The 19,160-nt window shown below is 38.2% G+C and overlaps 3 protein-coding genes across 4 annotated transcripts; 1 reads left to right on the forward strand and 2 right to left on the reverse strand.

Annotated features, from left to right (window-relative positions):
- Positions 1 to 1,635: 1,635 nt before the first annotated feature.
- On the reverse strand, positions 1,636 to 3,493 carry LOC106434458 (3-ketoacyl-CoA synthase 17). The gene has a single exon (XM_013875329.3). The coding sequence runs from the start codon at positions 3,299 to 3,301 to the stop codon at positions 1,877 to 1,879; it is 1,425 nt and encodes a 474-aa protein (XP_013730783.1). The 5' UTR covers positions 3,302 to 3,493; the 3' UTR covers positions 1,636 to 1,876.
- Positions 3,494 to 3,700: 207 nt separating this feature from the next.
- Positions 3,701 to 10,726, reverse strand: LOC106434457 (glutathione S-transferase T3-like). 2 transcript variants are annotated; one of them, XM_048750383.1, is made up of 3 exons: positions 8,184 to 10,726; positions 7,173 to 7,667; positions 3,701 to 7,095 (listed from the first exon to the last, which is right to left on the reverse strand). In XM_048750383.1, the coding sequence occupies exon 3, from the start codon at positions 5,034 to 5,036 to the stop codon at positions 3,771 to 3,773; it is 1,266 nt and encodes a 421-aa protein (XP_048606340.1). In that variant the 5' UTR covers positions 5,037 to 7,095; positions 7,173 to 7,667; positions 8,184 to 10,726; the 3' UTR covers positions 3,701 to 3,770. The 2 variants fall into 2 exon arrangements, with proteins under 2 accessions (XP_048606340.1, XP_048606341.1); XM_048750384.1 differs by having other exon boundaries at positions 8,184 to 10,093.
- Positions 10,727 to 11,672: 946 nt separating this feature from the next.
- On the forward strand, positions 11,673 to 14,441 carry LOC106434465 (cyclase-associated protein 1). The gene is made up of 10 exons (XM_013875337.3): positions 11,673 to 12,077; positions 12,184 to 12,343; positions 12,430 to 12,494; positions 12,602 to 12,905; positions 12,996 to 13,146; positions 13,237 to 13,346; positions 13,444 to 13,499; positions 13,589 to 13,645; positions 13,757 to 13,900; positions 14,103 to 14,441. Exons 1-10 carry the CDS (start codon positions 11,784 to 11,786, stop codon positions 14,187 to 14,189), a joined length of 1,428 nt encoding a protein of 475 aa, XP_013730791.1. The 5' UTR covers positions 11,673 to 11,783; the 3' UTR covers positions 14,190 to 14,441.
- Positions 14,442 to 19,160: the final 4,719 nt, after the last annotated feature.

A 19,160-nucleotide genomic window follows, 5' to 3' on the forward strand; every position in this document is an offset into this window, starting at 1 on the left:
TCATCTTTTCCTCGAGATTGATGACTTACCGGCGTTAGGGTTTACAGAGAAACGGCGCTAAGGTTTACAGAGAAGAAGCGGCGGCGCTATGGTTTAGAAGAAGCGGCGGCGCTAGTGTTTAGAGGAAGCGGCGGTGAGAACGTTGGTGACCACGGTGGCGAGGGCGACGGTTTGTTCAGAAATAGTGGAAGCGGCGGCGCTAGGGTTTAGAGGAATCGGCGGCGCTAGGGTTTAGAGGAATCGGCGGCGCTAGGGTTAGAAGAAGCTGCGGCGACAACGGTGAGAATGAAGTGAGATAGATAGCCGACGTTGAGAACGATGGTTTGTTCGGAAATCGTGGGAATTCGAAATCGCCTTTGAGAGAGAACTGTTAGGGTTTCTGAATTTCGCGAAAAATGAAACAAAAAAAATAAAAATCACCTTATATATTGGGTAAATAATCCGGTTAGCTTTAAAAGTACATTGGTAAACTTTAAGGTTTGGTCCGGTTTAGACGACTTATTCTGGCTGATAATGTACAACAGACGACTTAATATTTAGTCGTCTGTTTTCAGACGACAAAATATTAAGTCGTCCTAGACCCTAAAATGAACCCCTAAACTAAAATGACTAGATTAACTAACTAACCACGTTATAAAATCAAATTATACTTAAATAGTGTTTACTATACACAGAAATGAACACGCATAAGTAATTTTAAAAATTTTCAAAAACAGTTTTAATGCTTTCCAAAATCTAACCCTAAGAACACATACAATACTACAACATATGTTGATGAAACATAAACTAAAGAATATCATGACTCACTACTTTCACTTGTCTATGCTGAAAACAACTGAAATTTGTTATATCTTAATTTATACCTCCTAAGACATATGTTAATTACATAATTCCCATTTTTCACTTATCAAAATATTTTTTACAAAATTTTTAAATTATGTTTAAGACTAACTGTCCAGACGACTTTCAGTTAAGTCGGCTGGACGACTTATTTTCAAGTCGTCTAAACAGACGACTTTCAGTTAAGTCGTCTGGACGACTTATTTTCAAGTCGTCTAAACAGACGACTTGCGAGGGGTAGAAACGTAAAAAAAATTCCGTTTTTTTGTTTGGTCACAAGGGGATAGTTGTAATTTCAATAGCCTTTTAGGTTACTTTTGCCTTTGACCCAAGTTGGGGTATTGTTTTGGGTTTGACTCCAAGTTTTGAGTCACACTTGGCAATTCTTCCTTATTTTTTTGTTTTCTTTTTTAAATCTATGTTTTAAATGTTATCTTTTAATATGTTTTTTAATAAATCAATTTTATCTTTAAAAAAAATATTAGAAACCCTAATTAAGAAACTCCTATTGGACCGCTAAAAATGATAGTTTCTTAACAACAATGGATCAAAGGGATAATTATGCTCTTAGCAATGATAGGCTAAACCGACATAGACTCTGACTAATTATGGGATCAGCGTTTCTTGGGAATGAGTTTTTCCGCAAGTTTATACTCGAATATCAGTAAACAAATGAGTGGAAGTTTAGTTAAGGCCAACATGACCGGAATAAGATCATTTGAATACAGCTAAATTTAATCTTAAGAATCTTATTTTACAATCAGATCCTAGAAGACTTGTTAATTGGAATTTGGATCAAAGAGCCCAGATTATTATATTTCCAGTTTCCAAGAAATTCTTGGAATTTTATTTCATTATTTTGTTTTAATTCTTTTGGTAAATTTATGTGCTACTACCTTTAAACACACATATATACATACATTTACCCAGTTGATTTTTTTTTTTTACCGAATAGTAATGGATATAAGAAGAGCAAGTCTTCTGGTACATGGAGGACTAACCATATTTACAAACTAATCCACCGGTTCTTGTCAAATCAGAGATCAATCTTAACGGGATATCTATGGATGCAATATTCCCAAGGATTCTTAACCGATGGCTCAACATCTCGAAGAGCCACCCAAACCGCGCTGTTACACTTAAACCCGCTTCCAAAGGCAATCTGCCAAACCCTGTTCCCTTTCCTCATTCTTCCTTTAGCTTCCGTATAAGCCAACTCATACCATATAGAGCTCGATGAAGTGTTACCAAATCTATGCAACGTCATTCTCGACGCTTCCACATGTTTCGGCAAAAGCCTTAAACTCTTCTCTAGCTCGTCGATCACGGCTCTACCTCCCGCGTGTATACAGAAATGATCAAACGCAAGCTTGAAATCCGGCATGTAAGGCTTCATCTTCTTCTTAGCATTAAACAGTTTATTCACAAGAAAAGTCGCAAAGAAGAGAATCTGCTCGCTCATGGGAAGAACGAGAGGACCCAAAGTGGTGATATTCGTCTTAAGAGCTTCTCCAGCTATAGCCATCAGGTCTTTAGACAAAGAAACACCTGTTTTCAAAGTCTCGTCTTGTTCTTGATACACGCAGTTGAACGCTTTCTCATCAGATCCTTTATGAGTCCTTACCGTGTGAACAAGCTTATACTTGGAACGTTTACGATCACAACTCTTGTTAGAGAGAAGAACCGCGGAGCCACCAATCCTAAACAAGCAGTTAGGTATCAACATGGCTTTCTTATTACCAAAGTACCAGTTCTGAGTTATGTTCTCCGTGCTAACCACAAGAGCGTAAGTGTTTCTATATAACTGTAACATGTCATTAGCTAGATCAACGGCGATGACACCAGCACTACATCCCATTCCTCCTAGGTTAAAGCTCTTCACGTTCTCTCTAAGCTTATACTTGTTCACAATCATGGCTGATAAAGAAGGTGTAGGGTTAAACAAACTACAGTTCACGACAAGAACACTTATCTCTTTAAGGTTGACTTTGGTGTTCTCGAAGAGACTGTCGAGTGCACCGAACACCACCAGCTCCGCTTCCTCACGCGCCGCGGCCATAGTGGGACGCGGAGGGACGTAGTGGATAGCCTCCGGTAGGTAAGTCTCGTCGCCGAGACCTGATCGTTTCAGGATCTTGCTCTGAAACTCGAGAGATGATTCGTTGAAAATGTTAGTCAATATAGAATGTTTCATGAATTTTTCGTAGGTAAATTGGAGACTCGACGGAGGGAGGTAGCAGGAGTAATCAACAAGGTAAACTGATCTTGGTCGGGACATGAAGAAGAGAGTGGTTCCGAGAACGAAGACGAGGAAGATGAATGCAAGGTGGTTTAGGCTTAACCGGGAGACGTTCATGACCAGAACCGTCAGCGAAGCGACAAATAAGAGCTTTAAAAAGTGAGTGATGAGGTAATGATAACATAGCTTGACGTTCTTACGGATCTGTACGTTGTCGTCCATGGGAGATTTTTACTAAAAAGGAATGTGAGATTATTGGTTATATTGGTGAGGATTCAAGATGAGTATATGTGCGTATATATATACACGACTGAAGAGAAGAAACCGTGAGGGTTTGTTTTTAATTATCACTATTTTCTCCTGGTTATGTTGGGTGGAGTTTGATATAACTGAAAAACAGAGAGAAGTCGCCATTTGATGAATACGTGGAAGAATGTGGCATCATGTGCATGGGCTAAGAGCATATGCAATGGTGTGCTCCACCAATGAATCCTTAGCATTATTTTATTTATATATATATATTTTTTTTTTGAATAGTTAAGGATTGAAATCAAAAATGGTCGTCCAATGGTGTGTCTGAAGATGGAGTCCTTAGCAATAATAAAAAAAAATTTAAATTGCAATTGAAATTTTGTTAATTGCATAACTAAAAATAAAGATACAATGATGAAAGAAAAAGATACACAAATTATTAATCTTCATCACCAAATTTGTTCCAAATATTTTCGATTAAATCATTCTTCAATCGTTCATGCATATGCCTATCACGAAGATCATTCCGATTGGGAAACAAATTATTCATATTTGTAGGCCTCTCGGTTTCGACCTCTGAACTTCTGGTGACGTCTCCTTCTTCAAATTCTTCTGCATCGTACCGGATGTAACCATCTTGTTCAGTTTCAACTATCATATTGTGTAGTATGATACACGCTCTCATAATCTTCCCTATCTTTTCTTTGTCCAATGTACGAACCGGGTTTTTCACAATCGCAAATCGAGCTTGCAATACTCCAAAAGCCCGCTCCACATCTTTTCGGGCTGCTTCTTGCACTTTAACAAATAACTCTTGTTTCGGAGATTGAGGGAGTGTGATAGATTGGATAAATGTTGACCATTTGGGATATATACCGTCTGTGAGGTAGTATGCCAACTTATACATGTGTCCGTTGACCACATACCTTAACCTGGGAGCTCGACCTTCTAAAATATCATCAAATACAGGAGACCGATCGAGGACATTAATAACATTTAATGTACCTGGAGGACCAAAAAAGGTGTGCCAGATCCAAAGATCTTGTGAAGCTACATCCTCTAGGACAATTGTCGGTTTTGATGATCCACGTGGGTACTGTCCTTTCCAAGCGGTTGGACAATTTTTCCACTCCCAATGCATACAGTCAATGCTCCCGACCATCCCAGGAAACCCTCGTTTCTCTCCAATATCGAGTAGTCGTTGAAGATCCTCCGGTGTGGGTCCTCGTAGATATTCTTCTCCAAATAACTGTATTATTCCGTCAGTGAATTTATGTAAACAAGAAAGTGCAGTGCTCTCACCAAGTCGGAGATACTCGTCAACCGTGTCGGCCGCAGAACCATAAGCAAGCATGCGAATTGCTGCCGTACATTTTTGTAATGGAAAAAGATCCAACCTCCCGGTTGCATCTCTTCTTTGCTGAAAGAATGGAAACCACTCTGATAGGCCATGGACAATACGCAAGAATAATTCCTTATTCATGCGAAAACGGCGTCTGAATAAATGTGGGGCGAATGTACAATCTTCGCTGAAGTAGTCATTCCATAAGCGGTCGTGTCCTCCTTCGCGGTTTCGTTCAACATAAGCACGTGTTCTTTGCGGTATGGATTGGGCCTCCACTATGTTGTTGAAAGTATCTTCGAATATTTCATCGAAAACTTCGTCCAATCTCTCTTCGAATTCATAAGATGAAGATAATGACATTTCTATGTATCCTGTTTGAAAAATAAAAATATTGTATAAATTTTTAATATATTAGTTCAAATTATGTACAATTTTTTTTTAAAAGGTAACAGTTATCCATGAGCTAAATTTTTACCTTGTTCAATTAATTTCATACAAGTAAAAACAATGGCTGAAATTATAATTAATAATTGAATTACTACAAGTTTGAATACACGTTTTGATAGAAGTTTAATACAAATTTTAGTAGAAGTTTTTGATAGAAGTTTAATACAAATTTTAGTAGAAGTTTTGATAGAAGTTTAATACAAATTTTACTACAACTTTTTATTCAAGTTTTACTAGAAGTTTTGAGACAAGTTTTACTAGAAGTTCTGATACATGTTTTGATACGAGTTTTAATACAAGTTGTACTACAAGTTTTGATACAAGTTTAATCTAATATAAGAGAAGCATATAAAGGAATAATAATGCAGTTACCTAATAGTGAAAGCAATAATGAGACCGATATTACAACTTGTTCGAGATTACTGTTGTGGCAACGAGAGTTGTAGCCACCAGAGTACAACAAGATTTTATAGTAGTAGCAAAAGAGAAGAAAAGGAAACAACTTCGAGTTCAGAGAAACAAAGCAAAAGAGATAACTAGCTAAAGAAGCAAAGAGAGATACTTAAACTGAAATACAAGAACCCGTGACTTGGCTCACATGCGGTACTACAACTTTCACAATTCCGTGACTTCGTCCTTGTGAGTTACTGCTGAACCTGAAACAACACAAAAGACAAGAGTTAGTATAAAGCATAAAAGGACAACGCACAAAAGCAGACCGCACATGTAACAAAAGCAATACACACATGTAACTAAAGCAACTACCCAATACACACATTAAAACCTTACTATCATCCTAACATCTCAGCCATAAGTTTGAGTTTTAGAGATGACTCCATCTCAGAAAGTGGATCTCTCTTGGCAAGTAAACGATCTAGAATTTTCTGCTTTTGGAGTTTATCATTCATCTCTAATATGGCCTGTAGCTGTGACATCTCTTCTTCCGTGTCATTCTTCTTCCTCTTCCCAGCAGCTTTAGCACCTTTGACACCCATTGGTCTAGCCTCAGGTTCTCCAACTTCATCTTCTCTATCAAAGTCCACCACATGTTTTCGCTTGTCTTTCCTACCATCTTTAGAAACATAGGTTGAGCACCATTTCTGGTCATTCCTCAGCTCCCTCAACCCATGTTCGAGATTGAACTTGTAACCGTAAGCATCGCAGAAATTGTCGAGGGCAGCTTTCATCACATCATCATCATTTTGGCCACTTCTCTGCTCCCTCAAAGCCGCATCATAGCATCCTACGAATTTACTCACTTGCTCGTTAATCCTAGCCCACCTCTGCTTGCACTGGCGAAGCTCTCTAGGTAATGTCCCAACAAGGAGAGGGCTTGCGTTGTAGTAGTCCACAATCCTCTTCCAGAAATTTTGGGCTTTCTGGTCATTGCTGACTACAGCGTCTTTGCTGGTGTTAAGCCACGCACTAATCAAGTTTTTATCCTCTCTAGGGGACCATTTCCTCCTCTCCTTGATAGTGGGCTCAACACCAGACTCGACAGGAGACTCACCAGGACCTTGACTACCGAACCAAGCAGGTTCGGGTGACTCAAGGTCAACTGAACATTGACTATACAAAAGATTAACATACCCAATTGTATCATTCATGTTTAGAGGATGGTCTGCGTCACTCTATTAGCAACACAGACCCTTAAGTAAGCGAAGTAGATGTAAAAAACATTTATGTTCGGAGTACTTTGGCAGATAGAAAGTAAACTAGCATTTAAGCACCAATCAAATCATCCTAATAAGTTCTCTACTGCTAACTTTTAAAACCTATCAAATCTAAGGAGTTAGGAAGCAAACTACCATTAAATCATCCTAATATGTTTTTTATTCAAAGACAATATCTAAACTATATGCAAACTAAAAAAAACAGTGAAGTGCTGGTTTTTATTAAGCAGCAGCAAGATCGTACCTGGCAAGACAATCTCGAGTTGAGACGTTGTGGCTTAAATCCTCCAAAGCTCTTCCTGAAAACACATAACAGAAAAGAGTTACAAGTATTTTTTATTCAAATAAATTACCTAAACTAAGGATAGTAACTTACCAGCACAAAATCATGACCGTTATTACCATGACCAGTAGACAAACTCCCTTTGCAACCCCTGAATTCTTCTTACGTAAAAAAAACCAACGGTCTTCTCTAGCTTTGCCACCTTCTGGTTAGTCTCAAAGAATTGATCCTTGAGCAGCCTAATTTTTCTCTGAACGTCACGCATCTCCTCCATGATCGCCACATCCCACCACTTCCAAATGTGACAGTCTCCATCGTCAACGTTGACGCACGAGAAGTACCTTCTGCCTGGATCTCTAGGAGTGTACGAAGTTTCAACAACTGGCTCAGCACCACAATAGCGTGTCGTCGGGATGCCTTCATCTGCCTCAGGTTGCAGTGGGTACTGAACCGGCTCTTCAATTGTGTAGCTACTCTCAGCTTCATCCGCGTAGGCTTCAGCTTCTGCTAAGAGTAGGGAGGTCATGTCAAACTCCGAAGATGAAGAAGGCTGGCTGTAGCTATAGTCTTGTCCCATGGTTGGTTGACCTGAAAAAAATAGATAATTTGTAAGCAAAGAAGAAGGATTATTAAAGAGCAATAAGACTACAGAGCAACGAAACAGAATAACGAGAACGAGAACTAATAAAACAAGATAGGCAACACTACAGAGGGCATCCAAGATTGAGTTTTCGAGTTTAACAGACAACAAGATAAGAATAACCAAACCATACATATACGCAAACTAAAAACCAAACACATATAAACCGTAATAAGAAAACAAATAGACGTTCAAATCGATTGAAAACAAATTGGTGTTTCGAAACCGAAATCGAAACATGTTTAAGAACAAATACGAAGATCCCTTATATTGAAACCGAGAACGTTTTGAATAAGTTGAAGCCAAAAGAACCGGAAATCAATTGAAAACCCAAAATTTTTTTGAAACCCTAAATCGAAAGTATCCCCAAATCGATTGAAACGGAAAACGAACCCTAAATTGAGACGATAACATCATAAAACCTAGTTTAATCATTAAATCGACCACATAAGACAACGATTTACCTTGGATCTTCGTGGAAGAACACGATCGAGGAACCACAACGATATCGCCTTTTCGTCGAGAGCTTTGTTTTTTTTTCCTCGGCTTCGGTTGAATGATTTTTTTTTTCCAAAACAAAACACATATGCGACCCAGCCCTATCACCCTCTGCCACGTGCACAAGGATCAAGTCCTTCAACTCCTTATCTACGGACTCATCCTTAGTTATCTTAACCTAAATATTATTATAAAATTGCATAATACATCGGTTTAGCGGTTAAGGACTCCCAACGTGCCTCCGTTGCGGTTGGTCTAACTGATGGAATATGTACGGAGAGTTCGATTTGAATCCATATCAAAAAGTTTGAAACTTCAACCCGTTGCTGCATTGCATATATAGGAAGAAATAATAATCTTCACGAGAATAGACGTGGAAATAGGCTTGGGCTTGGCCCAATTGTGTCTGTGACACCCATACATTTTTGTTAATAAGAGGACCTCCAACAAAATATAGAAAGTGAGAATTCTCAATATTTTAATATTACAAAAAAAAGCAAGTAATAAGCTGACCAAAAGTGTCTAAATATAAAAATTTACAAAAATTCTATTGAACCCCATTTGCTTATGTGTCTATCGTTCATTGGTGCTATTTTATTAAATTATTTTAGAAAAAAGAATAATTTGTTATTTAGATACTCAACTTAAAAACTTAACATTGATGTTACTCTAAGCTTTTGTATTTTTATTTCACTACACAGTTATATATTTCATAGAATCGGCCCGTTAGCAACCTAATTTAAAATTGTTATCTATAGAGAAATGAGCGGAAAAAAATATTTACACGCTTGATTGAGGCTGAAGCTTTCCCTTTCCATCTTGCAGATATCAAAAACTAAAATAAAGTTTGTAATTTTATGTAAATAATCGTTTCATGAGACTTAGTATGTTTGTCTTCCTGCTCTAGTGTTTCATCCATGTTATACCAAGCTTTAGTAATGGAATTTCACAAGTCATTTAAGTGTTAATTCATCACACCTTTTGGATGGTGTATTATTTTCTTATTCTTCTATTTGTGGGGCCATCTTTCCAAAATGGAACATTATCGGCCAAAATGGATTTCCAGCAAAACATGCTTGAAGATCATGTGAGGACAGGTAAAAGTTCTGGTCCTTGGTTTAGGATGCAAGCCCATTTGTGTTCTGTTAAAACTGATGTTTGACCCTACCCTGGAAGGATTATTATGAACCTCATTCATGTTTTCAGGTGTAGTCGTGGAGAATCAATCAGATTTTTCTGGCCTTGTTGTATCAATGTCCATGCTGCGAGTGAAGACAGGATGATTGGAGAATACCATATTGCACCATTACAACTGATAAAGACACAAGATATGTCCACTATAACTGATTAGGATGAGCAGTTTCAATATTGCTGCAAAGACGATTTCAACGGAGTTTTTCTATGTTCCAATTTGGTGGATCTCTTTGTTTCTGCAGCAGATGCAAGATCAATGGAGTACACATTGGGAATTGAACATGCAAGATCAATAATAGTTGATGCTATTTTTTCTTTTTAATTTAAATTTTAATTATTTTATAAAATGATAATAATTTATTATTTACATACTCAACTTAAAAACTCAACATTGATGTTACTCTAAGCTTTTGTATTTTCTTATCTCAACTTAAATTCTCTAGACAATATTATTAAATTGTTATTTTAAATATTTTAGTTATGTGATAAATTTTCATCAATGAAACACACATAATTAAAAGCGGATATGTGGCAATATTTGTACACGATACTTTCATTATCTTTTCTACCTAATCACATTTTTTTTTAAGAACATTTCTAATTTATCACACTATTTTTTACTTTTAAACATATATTTATGAGTAAAATTGGGAATAACTATCGCCGTCGAGAACCCCTCTCCATCCAACAATACTACACTTTGCTGCTCAAGTTTCAAGTATCGATGTCTACTTTATTGATGGTGCTTGAAATGCTGGTACTTTGGGCCGTGCTTTTGGACGGTTGATCATGAATTTTGCTAGAATTTACGTTAATAGATCCTTGAACATAGACTTTGTCAATTTTGCTTTTACTGCAAAAGTTCTTGTCTTCCGTGAAACTCTAAAGAACATGCCAGCATTAGGTTTCTTGAGCTTTCAAGTTTTATTAGACTTTAATATCTTTATATCGCCTGTGCGTTTAGTTTAAGGTTGGAGTTAAAACGAGATTACAAGCATTTTTGATATTAGAAACCTATATCAGTTTCTTCACTTTTCTATCTCTTAGCTTTATCAATTAAGCTGAAAAACAAAGCAACTGATACGTTTGGATTTGACGAGACTCTCTTCTACCAATGCCATTGTATAAAGAACAAAACTTAGGTTCAGCCTTAGGTGAACCTTTAAATTCACCCCACCTTTTAAGACCAATCAAAGTGACACATAAATTATTATTAAAAAATATTAAATTAAATAAAAAATAGTTACAAAAAATAAAAACACTAATTTTAACAACGTTAATGTTTCCAGCAAAACCCTAAACCCTAAATTTTAAATTCTAAACTCTATACCCTAAATTCTAAACCCAAATTAAAACCCCTAAACCCAAACCCTATACCCTAAACCCTAATCCTATACCCTAAACCTAAATTATATACCTTAAACCCAAAAAAATAGACTATAAACCTAAATCATATATCCTAAACCCAAGTCTTAGACCCTAAACCCAAACTGTAAACCTTAACCCAAACCCTATAGCATCTAAGTTTGGGGTTTGAGTTCTAAGTTTGGGGTTTGAGTTTAGGGTTTACCGTTTTGGTTTTAGGTTTAGAATTTGGGTTTAGGGTATATGTTTTGGGTTTAGAATTTACGGTTTGGGTTTAAGATTTACCGTTTGGACTTATGGTTAAGGTTTTGGGTTTAGGATATATAATTTGGGTTTAGGGTTTAGGATTAGGGTTTAAAGTATAGGGTTTGAGTTTAGGGATTTGGATTTGGATTTAGAATTTAGGGTATAGGGTTTAGAATTTAAGATTTAGGGTTTAAGGTTAAGCTGGAAGCGTTAGCGTCGTTAAAATTAACGTTTTTATTTTTTGAAGTTATTTTTTATTTAATTTAATATTTTTTAATTAATAATATATGTGTCACTGGTCCTAAAAAGTGGGGTGAATTTAAAATTTTACGGAGTGAAACTAAGTTCTGTCCCGATCCTTGTATAAAAACTCTCATTATTACTCATGCTCTAATAAATTTGATCTTTTGGTTTACTTATCGAACTAGACCAAACAAAACCAAACCAAAGCTCAGTAATTTGCTCTGCTTTGTAAATTGTTTGGTATTCAGATTAATAAGGGTTCAAAGCTGAACCGTATCGTAAACCAAAACTATTTTGATTTTACCGAAATCTAAAACAACCGGATCGATTTCGGGTCAATCAAATATTATATGAGGTCAATCGATTGATCCGACAAAACACCACCTGCGACAGATAATCATCCTAAAAGTCGCCACGTGTCATCACACATTCTCCTGACTTTTCCATAATCATGAAACCCACGAACACTATCCCCAATAACGACTCTAAATTGAATATTCATCCAGATCTAAGCGAAAATGGAGGAGAGTTTGATCAAGCGCCTCGAAGCTGCGGTTACGAGGCTCGAAGGCCTCTCGAGCACCGGCGGAGGAGGAGTTACTCTTTCCCGCGGAGGAGATTTCTCTTCCGGCGGCAATGTCGCGGCCTATGATCCATCGATTCTGGCTTACGACGATCTGATTTCGCAATGCGTCGGCAGGATTCTCACCGCGGCCGAGAAGATCGGCGGACCTGTTCTAGACGTGACGAAGATCGTCGCCGAGGCCTTCGCTGCGCAGAAGGAGCTGCTTATTCGCATCAAGCAAACTCAGGTGAAACGGGAAACAGATCATGATCCTGCTACTACTAGTTGTAATCGATTCATGGATTTCGGATTGGTTTTGAATCTTTTGTGTATCGTTTTTTGATTTTGAGCAGAAGCCTGACATGGCTGGATTTCTCAAGCCGTTGAATGATGTTACGATGAAAGCTGACGCTATGACTCAAGGAAGGAGGAATGATTACTTCAATCACCTTAAGGCTACTTCTGATAGTTTATCTGCATTGGCTTGGATTGCTTTCACCGGGAAAGATTGTGGTAAGCTAAGCTGAGCCATTATGTTTTTGGTAATCGTCACTGTGAATGATTGTGATGTAGTTTTCACTCTTTTCCTTGCAAAAAAGGTATGAGTATGCCAATAGCTCATGTGGAAGAAAGTTGGCAGATGGCTGAGTTCTACAGCAACAAGGTGGATGATGCTCTTTCTATGCTTTCTGGAAAACATATTGCTTTTTTCAGATTGTATATGCTTAAATTGCTCTTTTAATCATGTGAGCTCTATGTGTTCTTCTTCAGGTTTTAGTGGAGTACCGTAACAAAGACGCTGATCATGTGGAATGGGCTAAGGCCTTGAAAGAGCTTTACTTACCTGGTTTAAGGGATTATGTTAAAAGTCATTACGCCTTGGGACCTGTTTGGAATGCATCAGGGAAGCCTGTTAGTGCTCCTGCAAAGGGTCCACCTGGTGCTCCTGCTCCTCCCCCAGCACCATCCGCATCGCTCTTTAGCTCCGAGTCTTCGAAGCCGTCATCGTCGTCCAACCAGAAGCAAGGGATGTCTGCTGTTTTCCAGCAGCTCAGCTCAGGTTCTGTGACCTCAGGTACGTTTGAATTTGCGTGCGGCTTCATATTTTTCTGAAACTTTGGAATGTGATTCACAAGTAGCTTATTATTCCTTCTTTGGTTCACAGGTCTTAAAAAGGTGACGGATGATATGAAGACAAAGAACCGTGCTGATAGATCTGGAGCAGTGAGTGCCGTTGAGAAGGAAACTCGTACCACCACTAAACCAGCCGTTTCGAAAACTGGACCACCGAAAATGGAACTTCAAATGGGTCGCAAGTGGGTTTTTTTTTAACTAACAAACAACTAGATGATGCAAATTCAAACTATGGTAGAAGTACTCTAATATGGCTTCTACTGAACTATTAGGTGGGCTGTTGAGAACCAAATTGGGAAGAAGGACTTGGTTATCAGCGAGTGTGATTCCAAACAGTCTGTGTATGTATTTGGTTGCAAAGATTCTGTCTTGCAGATACAAGGTAACTCTGCCTGCGTCATTCCTATTCTACTGTAAAAAGTTTGGACAATTGCTAAAATAATGTTTTGAGTTTCTTACTGTTTTTCCATAATCTGTAGGAAAAGTCAATAACATCACCATTGACAAATGCACCAAAATGGGTGTTGTCTTCACGGTGAGTGGGACAATACTGTTTCCTCTTACATTCCCACTTTATTCAGAGAGGCGATTTCTAGTAATGTAAAGTCTAACATGTCTGTATAGGATGTTGTTGCTGCATTTGAGATTGTGAACTGCACAAACGTTGAAGTACAATGCCAGGTATGTTTTCTATCATAATGGCCAAAAAACATATGATGATGTAGTTTCTGCAGTTTTTCTGTGAACACTGATGCTTTTGCTTTGTCTATACGTCATCTATTGCTCTTACAGGGTTCAGCTCCCACAGTCTCTGTGGACAACACAACTGGCTGTCAGTTGTACCTAAACAAAGACTCACTAGAAACAGCTATAACAACAGCTAAGTCGAGTGAGATCAATGTAATGGTCCCTGGTGCTTCCCCTGATGGAGATTGGGTATGTCTTTCCTCTCTTTGTAACCATGACAATCTACTAATACGAAATATTTCTTGAGTCTAGTTACTGTGGGTGATACCAAAATTCAGAATTCATTAATGACAAGCTTATTGTAACCAAGGACTTGTGTACGTTTGAATGAAGTGACACAGTTCATTAAAGCAATCATTCTCATAATGTTTTTTATTATACAACAATGTAGGTGGAACATGCACTGCCTCAACAGTACAACCATGTGTTCACTGAAGGGAAGTTCGAGACAACGCCGGTCTCTCACTCAGGTGCCTAAGTAAAGAGGAATAATCTCTGTTCAGTCTGGGTTTTTGCTTAAAAATGAGGTCTTCTTTTAACTTGGTTTCGTCTAATTATAATAGAAGAGAATCTGGTTTGTTTGTTTGTGGTTCTGTCTCCATCTCCCAGTTTTGGGATTTGGATGTTCTTTTGTTTTTTCTTTTCGTGATGTTGATCATCTCGTCTTTTGTTCGTCCTTGAGGCTTTGGACTGGACTGGATTGGATTTAATATTTTTCTGTGCGCGCTCATACTTTTTTTCTGAGCTATTGCTGATGAGAAAAGGTTGTTCCTTTTTTTTTTGACAACAAAATTATCTACAGACTCATGTGGACTCTGTAAACCAAAATGACAACTCTGCATCCATGTGTACGACGAACGATGGTTGTATCCGAGCACTGCATGCCAAGCGATCCGCCATTGTATTATTCGTCTTAGGAACATGAACAATATCCGAGTTGGTGAAGCTTCTTCTCAAAAGCTTAATATCCTCCAGGTAACTTTCAAATGTTGGTTATTCCTCTGGTTCTGAAACCATCTTCACCAGTTGGGAACAATCCGTTGCAAACGTGACCCCGTACTGTCGCAAGTTTTTCATACATTTCATTACCCAGATTAATGCCTCCATCTCCGCATGAAGAGGTGAGGGACTTGCCCTTACATTCGTTGCCCCTAGTAAACCTTCAAACCCTGGAATGGTACTGAATCATCCTTGTCCTGTGAAAGAATCTTTATCTTTCCAAGAACCATCCGTGAAATACCATCGTCCTGCGTTCCCTAAATGTGATCGGATCTGTACTTCAGGCGCCACCCTTGGATTATTGATCATCTGTGCATCTGCCCAAAGTGTTGATTCCAATTCTGCTAATTTAAGCGTCTCCCTCGGATTCGTATCTATACTACTGAAAACCTTATTATTCCTACCCTTCCAAATGTACTATAATATCCATGCAAACTGATGATCCTCCATTTTCGGGTTGACTCTCCAAAATAAGTGATCCATATTAGCGAATAGAGAACCAATAGGGAATAATGTCGGGTTTGATGGAATCTTTGATAGTGCCCACACTTGACGTGCCGGAGGACACTCGAAGAAAGCATGATTTATTGATTCCTCTGGGTCTCCGCACCGTACACAAACTGTATCTCCTTTTATTCCCCTTGATTTTAAATTCTTTGTCACTGCTATACAACCTGTCAGCAACTGCCATAGAAAATGCCTTAACTTTGTAGGACATTTCACTTTCCAGCAGAATATCTACATTAGGGCCATAAAACCCCGGTAGTTTTTCCTTATCTGGATATATCCTTTCGACATGATACCCTGATTTTACCGTATATCTCCCATTATTATGAAATGTCAACCATTCCTGTCTTACATTTGATTTCTACTCAGAGGAATACTCTCAATCAATTTCGCATCGTTGGGTTCCATCAAAGTCCTAAGTGCCTGTAAATTCCAAGTGCGGGAGTCCTGATGAATAAGGGAATCCACTTTAAGGTCCGGGTAACTATTGTGAAGATTTTTGTTAGCTGGTCTCGGGCGAGTGGATGGGAGCCAATGATCATTCCATACTGAAATAGATGACCCTGTGCCCACCCTTTTAATTAGTCCTTTACAAACCAGAGATCTAGCAGAGATGATACTCCTCCATCCATACGACGGGGAGTATGAGCGAATCGGTTCCAGGGGTGAAGCATTCCTGTAATACTGTCCTTTAAAAACTCGAGAGAAAAGAGAGTTTGGTTTCTCTATCAGCCTCCACAATTGCTTTCCAAGCATTGCCGTGTTAAAATCATTTAAATCTTTAAAACCTAGTCCACCATTATCTTTATGTTCACACAATTTATCCCATGATTTCAAGTGCATTCCCCTTGTACTTCCTCCTGGGCTCCACCAAAACTGAGCTACTGCACTCGTTAGTTTCTTCACTATAGCTTTCGGTAATCTGTACACCGACATCACATGGTTTAGTAGCGCAGTTATCACCGACTTTATAATTACCTCTTTCCCCCTTTGGTAAAAAATCTAAAAGTCCAACCATTCACCCTGTTATTGAGACGATCTTGTACAAAACCAAACACTTGAACCTTCGATCCTCCCAGACTTTCCGGTAAACCTAAATAAGACCCCATTCCTCCTAAATTTTGAATCCCCAATATGTCTCGCAATTCCTGACGGCTTGATTCCTCAATCTTATGTCCAAATTGGATTGAGGATTTCTGGAAATTTATTTGTTGTCCGGATACAGCCTCATAATCCTTTAATATACTGAAAATAGTTTGACATTCATCTTTGTTTGCCTTACAAAAGAACAAACTATCATCTGCAAATAACAGATGAGACACCGCTGGACACGCTCTAGCTACCTTCATACCGGTCAATTGTTTCTCTCGCTCCGCCTTTTTTATATTCCTTATTAAAGCCTCTGTACACATAATAAATAAATAAAGTGATAATGGGTCCCCTTGACGTAATCTTCGTTGAGGTATAATGAGACCACGCAGCTGCCCGTTGAGTAAAACTCTATATTGAACTGAAGATATACACTCGCACATTAACTTAACCCAATGTGCATCAAATCCCATTTTATTAAGAAGGGCCTCTATAAAATTTCACTCTATCCGATCATATGCCTTACTCATATCCGTTTTAATTGCCGTAAACTTATTTTGACAGGATTTGTTGGTTCGCAAACCATGAAACATCTCCTGCGCAATAAGAATATTATCCGATATTAACCTTCCTGCCACAAAAGCCGATTGTGTCTCCGAAATTAGCTGGGGAAGACAATTTTTTAATCTTTGACACAGAACCTTCGAAATGATCTTATAACCAACATTGCATAGGCTTATCGGTCGTAGTTCCGTCATCCTTGTTGGTCTCTCTATCTTTGGAATCATACAAATATTTGTTATGTTTAACCGTAAATCCATATCACCTGTAATCAAAAAATTATTGACCAACTCAACCACATTCTTCTTAATGACATTCCAGAAATGCTGGAAAAGAAGGGCTGTCATTCCATCTGGGCCAGACGCTTTCTCCGGATGCATCATAAATAACGCTTGTCGAACTTCTTCCTCAGTTGCTCTTCGCAGTAACATTTGATTCATCTGAGGGGAAATAGATGGACCTATCTCCTCCAAAAAACTATCAAACTCCCTTGGGTTTGTTGATCTAAACAAATCCTCAAAGTAATCTACTGCCACCTTCTCAACACTGTTCTCTTCAGTGACCCAATTACCTGCTTCATCATGGAGGCCTACTATTTTGTTTCTGAACCGACATTGCTTTGTCAGAGCGTGGTAAAACTTAGTATTTAGGTCCCCAGATGAATACCACATATTTCTACTCTTCTAATGCCAATATTCCTCTTCATCTTTATAGGCCTCTTGTAATTTCCTAGATATCTCAATAATATCCTCTTGTGACCTATTATTATCAGTTTGTACTTCTTCCAACGCATTTTGGAGATTCTGAATTTTGTCCTTCCCATATGGTTGATTATTTTTCCGCCATGATGAAATTTCATGACGACAATTATCAATCTTTGTGATGAAATCCTCTGAACGGCCTTCCTGATTTTCTGTCCATCCTGATACTATTGATTCCATAAGCCCTTCTTGACCAATCTATCGTTTATCAAACCTAAACTGTCCTCTTTTCCTTCCTGGTACTTTTTCTTCCAAAAAGGCTACCACATGTCGATGATCCGATCCCACCAATCTCAAATATTCTGTATAAGAATATGGAAAAAGAGTATGTCATTCCTCATTAGCCAAAGCTCTATCCAGTCGACATCTAACCGTAAATGCTCCTTGCCCTTTACCTCTCCGACCTTGCCATGACATCTTATTTCCCCGAGCCAGAAATTCCAATAAACCACTATTCCTTATCATATTACTAAAAGGGATAAAAGAAGCTGCACTCCGTAGAGACCCCCCATCTTTTTCATGATTCCCAGTAATCTCATTTAGATCGCCAATAATAAACCAGGGTTCAGATCGTGCTAATTTGTATCGAGTTAAGCGTTCCCATACCTGTTCTCTTAGCTTTTGAACCGGATCTCCATAAACGAAAGTAAGAAAGACTTGTTTCCCATTAGACACCGCTTCTATGTCAATCATTCTATTACTAGAGTATAATATTTTTACTTGATATTCATTGTTATAGTAAAGAGCCAAACCACCACTTCTCCCACTCGGATCCATAGTAACCAAGCTATCATATCCAAAGTGAGCCTGAAATTTTTGAACAAATTCAAACTCCTGTTTCGTCTCTGACAAAAATAAAAAATCTGGTTTATGCTTTTGCCGTATTTCCTTAAGATAACTTATGGTCCAGTGACTTCCAAGTCCTCTGCAATTCCAACTTAGTATTTTCATAAAAAAAATATTTTTATATTGCTCATGCGAGCTAGAGGATTCAGGCTTGATGTCACCCAAAGACCGAAAAACGCCAACATTCCATAACCACCATACCAGAGCAATTGTTACACATTCAACACATACAAAACCCCTATATAGTTCCATCACACCTTGACGTAATGCCACATTCCGATAACCATTATTAGTATAACTGTGATTTAATAACAAAGGCCCCCTTGAAACACCCGAGTTCTGTCTCATTCTCGATAACCATGATCTCGAAATCAACCGAGGAAATCTATTAAGACAAGCCCATGTCATAAAGAATCTAATCCCTTGCAGTTCAAATATATCCACATATCCAAGGCAATGCAAATTATAATAATTACTCTTCGAATCTTCCCTACTAATTCTCTCCGTAGAATCCTTATACTGAATCTTATTTAAAAAAAAATAGCTACTGTGGCCATAAGAACCAAAATCGCAAGCATTTGTTCATACTGCTTTTGGGCCACACCCTTTACATTCAAAGCCACTAATACTAACCCATTACCTAGCCAATTTGGCTTTACACACCCGATCAAGATAATGGTAAGAAA

This window comes from Brassica napus, chromosome C3, assembly GCF_020379485.1.
Source record: "Brassica napus cultivar Da-Ae chromosome C3, Da-Ae, whole genome shotgun sequence".
Lineage (NCBI taxonomy): Eukaryota > Viridiplantae > Streptophyta > Magnoliopsida > Brassicales > Brassicaceae > Brassica > Brassica napus.